The 6,674-nt window shown below is 35.1% G+C and overlaps 1 protein-coding gene across 1 annotated transcript; it reads right to left on the minus strand.

The window, feature by feature from the left end:
* Positions 1-296: 296 nt before the first annotated feature.
* Positions 297-6,367, minus strand: LOC107832173 (large ribosomal subunit protein eL22y-like). The gene is made up of 3 exons (XM_075230907.1): positions 6,235-6,367; positions 5,885-6,142; positions 297-610 (listed from the first exon to the last, which is right to left on the minus strand). Exons 2-3 carry the CDS (start codon positions 6,112-6,114, stop codon positions 466-468), a joined length of 375 nt encoding a protein of 124 aa, XP_075087008.1. The 5' UTR covers positions 6,115-6,142; positions 6,235-6,367; the 3' UTR covers positions 297-465.
* Between the last annotated feature and the right edge of the window lie 307 nt (positions 6,368-6,674).

The raw sequence follows: 6,674 nt of genomic DNA on the forward strand, positions 1-6,674 counted from the left end.
AAAGAGAAGGTAGGCTTGTTTAAAGGAGGGGGGGATGGCACTTTCTTGACCTACTTTCACCCATATGGTATGTTTTGCTACGAAATTAAATCATATGACATCTCAACAATTTCCCAAGTGTCCGCTTTAAGGTTTCCTTTACCTACTGAAACTAGTCTCTGACAGGCAAATTTTTACACTTCAGGAGTGACGAAGTTACGGCAAATCGGAAGATTACAAAATAACTTGCACCAAAGGATTGGTTTGTCGAAGTTCTCCCTAACAATGATGATGGGACTGTCCTCACCCAACAAGCATTAAAGAAAAAAATATATCAGTCAAAGCAAGCTCCAACATAGCCAACCTCATTATCTTTTGAAACAAGCTAAAGTAAAAAAGATTTGAACCACAGAAAATTGTAAATAATGTCCCAGACACTCAAACAGTATCATACAAAAAGAGAGATGATAGACTAACACCAGCTTCTCATTCTTCCTCCTCGGCCTCATTCTCAGCAATGTTGAAGTACCTCAACTCATAAACATTTCGATCCTTGTTCGAAGAAATAACTCGCAGCCAATCACGGACATTATTCTTCTTCAGATATTTCTTTGTCAGGTACTTCAAGTACCTACTCAAACAAAATAAAATTACGAGACTGCATTGGCTGATATTTTCTTAAAGAGAGACAGCTTGTTAGCCACACAACAGTTTGATAAAAAAGTAAAACAAAAAGACTCTAGAAAAACTCGGGTCAAGAGAACTGATTTAAGTCCCAAACGGAGGCCCCTTCTACGCAGGCATGCAAACGAAATGGGCACTACCCCCCTTACAACATCTTTTTACAAAAGGACAGGACAAACCTGTTCTCATTCTGAACAAATAGAATTCATTAAATGAGGCTAATCAGCAATGTTTTACCAAAAAAGAATAGCAAGAAGAAGACATACATATTCCAAAATAATTAAATCTAAAAATGATGTGCAATTGTAGCTTATGTTCTTAACCAATACAAGGGGAGTATAGTACTGCAAGACAGGACAAAACCATATGTTGTTTTCACAAAACTAGACTCAAAACATCATCCTGAATACACCATTCTCTTAAGAAAGAATGGTTGGATCAAAGTCTAGTGAATTTAAAAGTAGATAAGAGCAGTCGGAGCATCTAAATGCTATTCAATAAAAAAGGAAATGAGATGAGACATCAAAATTCTGGCACAATGCTTCTAACTCAAACAGTGTAGATACCCAATGATAAATGAAAAAGGTTCTGATTTGGAGTGAGTAATAGTCCCTGGATCAAACCCAACTAAAAGAATGTCCTGATTTGAAGCAACCAACTGACTAGACAAAACAGAGTTGATTTATCTGACAAACTCCATTAAGTATGACAATATTAACACTGTATTTAACGCATTTTCCTTGGCTATCCATATAACTAAGTTGAGCACATAACATATAAATCATAACGACTACATGTCTATCTTCTTAATCAGTTAAAAGTTGTGTTGTTATGCAAAGAAAAAACTATCAAGAAAAGTATATCCTCACATTAGCCATGTGCAACATAGGTCTAACCCAAGTATTGTGTTAAATTAAAGAGGACTGCCAGAAAATGAAGTTCCTCAATAAACTGACAAATTAAACCATGTTGCAATAAAGTAGAACAAAACAAGAATGGTAGAGAAAGAAGTATGAGAATTGTTGTTAGATAATCTCATTCAAGTGTGTATTCATAGGGCCAAGAGTACCCCTATTTATATAGGGTGGAAGATTTAAGTAGACAATTTAATAAATGCATATAAAAGCTCTAAATGGTTCATTAAATAAGGAATTGGAAGTACTAATTGGACATGCACTTTTTAAAGTACTCAAACTACTTCCTCCCTGGATGTCCATTGCACAGAGAACATATCTCGTTAAAACCTTACTAGAAAAAAATCCTTTTGGGATACAAAAATCTAGTGAAGGAAAAGATGTATGTAGTTATTTCTAGAATACATATTGAATTACTTGTCCATTCCAACTTCGAGAAGATAATGAGGAACTTCTTGGTCCTATCTCAGTACAATTGATGCACTCATTTATCTTGCTACGACAACAAGACTTGACATAGCATCTTTTGTTAATATGGTCCGCGGAGACATTGGAATTTGAGCATATTTTGCCATATCTAGAGGCAACTATTGATATGACCCTATCTTATGCTAACAAATGCAATTCTGATCTTGTTGGTTATGCATACAAAGAAAATTTAGTTTATCCACATAAAGCTCAATTGCAAATAGGCCTTTGTTTACATGTGAGGCACTGCCATATCATAGCACTCTACAAAGTAATCTATTGCTGCTACTTCTTGAACATGTATTGAGATAATAGCTATTCATGAAGAAAGTTGGATATGTGTATATTTAAAATTAGCAGTAATTCATTTCATTTGAGAAAAATATGGTTCGAAAAGTGAAAGAAATACCCACGATATTATAGGATGATAAATACAGCATAGCATAGGCCAATTAAAGGGTTATTTCACAAAGGAGATAGAATGAAGAACAATTTGCAAAATTCTTTTTCACATGATATTAAGGTGCAGCAAGCGATAATCGGGGAGACTTGTTAAATAGATCTTTTACATCGAGAAAATCTTTGTTGGCTTCTCGCTCAACTCCAGTTGGCGCAAAAGTTCAAAGCTCGGATGACTATAAGCATACCCTGCGCTCTCCTCCCAACTTAAATACCAAGTTGTATTTTGCAATAAGGTTCAAACTTTTGACGTGCATCGGACCCACGATGTTCGCATCAAGAGCAATGACGAACATCAAAGGGAGTAATGTTGTGAATACTTTGTATTCATGAACTACCATTGAATTTTCCTATATATCCTTATGCTTGGAACCATAATACATAGACATCCCCTTGAACTTGCCAAAGTATCCACTTAGACACTTTAAGTAAGGGTCCAATCTATTGAACACGTTATGCTGTCGAAAGTGTGTCAATTGAACACGTATAGGGACATGGCAGATCCGTGTCATTACGCATAAACTTGAGCTTACACTGCCGGAAAAAATAAAATTTGACAAAAAGGTTAATTTCCAGCAAAATATTTCTCTAGATTAAGCCACCATTTTTCCCTTCAAATGTCAGCCATTTTTCAACAGAAATCCGGCCAAGCTCCTTGATGAGAGGCCATGAATAATAAAGGAGGCAATTCGACCCACACTTTGCTCATTTCAAATGCCTACCTTAATTTCATAACCAAACTTTTACAACAATAGAGAACGAAGGAAATATCTTAATTGTCTTTAATAGGAGATAAGGAGCCAAATCCAAAGCCTTTAGACTATCCAACGCATAAATTTGACCCATAGCCAAACCCATCATCAGAAGTTGAGCTTGCAAAAACAAACATGGTCAAAGCTTCAATTTCATCAACATTAACTCCTTAACCTTCTTTGTTTAAAGCCAAAAGGTATTACTTCACACAAATTTCTCAAACACCTTGAAAGTTTTCAGATGAGTTTGTGAGTTGCTGACACCGAAGAGAAAAATCATTACTTTGGGTTTGACAACTGTCTCGGACAACTTCTTATCCAAGTTTCAACCACCAGCTTTTCTCCTAATCCAATAATTTTTTTAACAAAATTTGACTAAGTTTCTCTTTCTAATGTCTTAACCCCACAAATCTGATTCTTGACTTAAGAGAACAACACAATGAGAGTAATGAATAAAGAAAGATAACATTAGCCAGAAGTTCTCATTATCAGTCAATGTCTTTACTTTTCTTTTTTCTCTTCAACTTTTGACTTTTTATTCTCCGCTAATGTGTCGTTTCCTCATTGGTATCATTTTCCACATCAACCGCGAGTAGAACGCACGAGCTTTAGATTGTCTAAAATTGTCAAATATGTGTTCGATAGGCACATTTTTAATATCATAAGGTGTTCCATATGTTGGACCCTTAGTTAAGATATCTAAATTAACTTTTTGGCAAGTTTAATCGGCCGCCTATGTATTCTTTTACATGTATTATGTATATATTAAATTGATCAATTAGTTCTTGCGACGGTTGGAGTGAATTTTGTACCCTATAAATAGGTTACTCCTAGCACTACAAAAACATAACTTGAGTGAGATTAACTAGTAATAATCTCTACATCTCTTGTCTATATTTCTTTTTTTGTCATACTTTATCTTACAACATGCTAAAAATATCAAGCAAACTTCCTATTCTTATAGGATTTCATAGTTCAACATGTAAAATCAAAATAACCCTCCGCTAGAAATAGAAGTAGGTACGATAACAGCGATAGCTGGATATTTCTAGTCAAACCTTTTTCAGAACATAGCAATACATTTTTTGGATAAATAATAAAGAAAATAGATACATTTTTTAGTAACTCAAGAATCAACTAAGGAAAACACTTACGTGTCGTTCAGCTTGTAGATTAGTTGTGCAAGGATTATAATACAGGTTTTAGCCTTGTTTAATAATACTCATTAGCTACTATGACTTAGGTATTCTATGTTATCAAGTATAGGATAATAAATAAACCGAGTGGTAAGTTAAAACAAAAAAGAATACCAAACAAAAGGACAAATGATACCAAACTATGTACTGGGATAATTTTTCCTAATTCCCTTTAACCAAAGGGCCCATTAAAGCACAAGCAAATCTATTTAAGTAATAACTTAGAGGGCGTTTGGGTAAGCTTAAAATATAATAACTGTTTTGGCTTATTTACGGGTTTGATAAACTAACACTAAGGGCTCGTTTGGTATGAGGGACAATTAATCCAAGAATTAAATTTAAGATGAGTTTATCCCACGTTTAGTTGGGATAAATTGCGGTATAACTAATCCCGGGATTAGCTATCCCGGGATTGTAGTGTTTGTTTTATCCCTATGGGAGGGTGGAATAACAATCCCGGATAACTAATCCCGAAATAATTAATCCTGCAATAACTTGTTTCCCAACCAAACGACCCCTAAAAGTGTTAATAAGCAAAAATCAGTCAACGTCCTAAGTTGGTTATGAACACTTTTGCTTTGACCAAACTATTTATTATTTTATCCTAACATCTATTGTATCTTAAATATTTTCCCTAAAATAAAACTTCTAACTTCCTCCGCATTCTATTTTGTAGTTTTTCACACTGATAAAGATTCTTTTTAATATAAGTTTACTCCAAAATGCTTTACCGCCCTTTCTTTCCTCCCGGCTATTCACGCATGAAGATCGTTGTATGTATGCTCGACTTCGGTTGCTGGTGCTATAATAGGTATAAGTACATTATGGGCACTACTGGCCGACTTTCTCAATCCTCAATCTAAAGTCAGAAATAGATCTAGTTATTTTTAAAAGAAAAAATGTTTAGTAAGTGCTTATTATAAGCTTCAACACTTCTAACCCAGTCACTTAATTGCTTATTTGAGAATAAGTGTTGGCAATTAGTAGTATTTTTCAACTTTTATTTCTTATAAGTACTTTCAATCAGCTAATCCAACTTCTAATCAATTGCTTTTATGTCCTTATTATAAAAATCAATTGCTTTTATGTATATGTGGTGCCTAGGCCAGCAAACCTCAATTAATGGTTGGAAATTAAGAATTTTACTCTCAAAGACGTGTCCTGTCCTTTGGGAATGATAGCGCTGATATGTAAGCACATTCGAATGAAGGCCAAATTTCTATGGTTGCTTGGCACTATAGCCCCGCTCCCTTGAAGACCTGAGGTTATAAATACAGCAAGCCGAGAATTTTTTCTAAAAGCTGGAAGGACTTAGAGGGGAGAATCCTCAACTTCTAATCATTTCAACCATCAATGTAAGCTGTTCTAACTAACATAAAAATGAAGATTTATGGCTACAACCAAATTTCCCATGAAATAAAGAGAGATATACCGCTTGGAGAAAGTGCTGTCGGAAGTGACAGTAATCTTGGTCTTGTCACGTGTGACAGTGACGGTGTCGCCCAAGGCACCGGCTTTTCCACCAACCTTAATGCGTTCCTGCAGAAACTTCTCAAGCGAGGCGATTTCCATGATTTTATCTTCCACCGGTTTCGAACAATCAATTATGAAGGTTGCACCCTTCTTCTTCCCACCCTTTGCTGCTCCACTACCTTTACTCATCTTCGAAATTGGTTATCGAAATTCCTACCTACATTTCCAACAAAAACAAAACTGTATCATTTGGAAATACTAGGAACACGTAACTGTAAGATGCATTCAAAGGAAAATCTGAGAGTTTACCTGAGTTTAGTGTTTAAGGAAGAAGCTGCGCGCGATTGAGCAATATGAGGAGAGTGTTAGGGTTTTTGCAGAGTGGGGTTTCGACATGATTGGATTCAGAAATTTATTGAGGTCCATGAACCTTTGGGCCCTGACTCAGAAGTGTCAAACTTTCTACCGGACCTCATGAAAATAACCGAAATTGAAGGGGGAAATAAAAAATATTCACATTTACAATGGGTAATGAAAAATAGCCATAGTTTCAAGAATAATTAAAATTTTATCATTTTTTCATATAAAGAAAAAATTTAAATAAAAATACCCTTTAAAATCCGGAAATATTCCAGCATAATATGCTGGAGTTCGAATCTTTTACATATGAGCTTCCAGCATAATGTGCTGGAGCTCCAACATAATATGCGAGAATTTTATACGCAAGAGCTCCATAAATCTTGCATACT

Source organism: Nicotiana tabacum, chromosome 15 (genome assembly GCF_000715075.1).
Source record: "Nicotiana tabacum cultivar K326 chromosome 15, ASM71507v2, whole genome shotgun sequence".
In the NCBI taxonomy this organism is placed as follows: domain Eukaryota; kingdom Viridiplantae; phylum Streptophyta; class Magnoliopsida; order Solanales; family Solanaceae; genus Nicotiana; species Nicotiana tabacum.

What these genes read in the sequence shown, in the direction of transcription:
- LOC107832173 (XM_075230907.1), bottom strand. Translation starts at nt 6,114, where the DNA reads ATGAGTAAAGGTAGTGGAGCAGCAAAGGGTGGGAAGAAGAAGGGTGCA. An exon ending in GACAGCACTTTCTCCAAGCG is followed by an intron (nt 611 to 5,884) that starts GTATATCTCTCT and finishes TTGTTTGAGTAG; the next exon opens with GTACTTGAAGTACCTGACAA.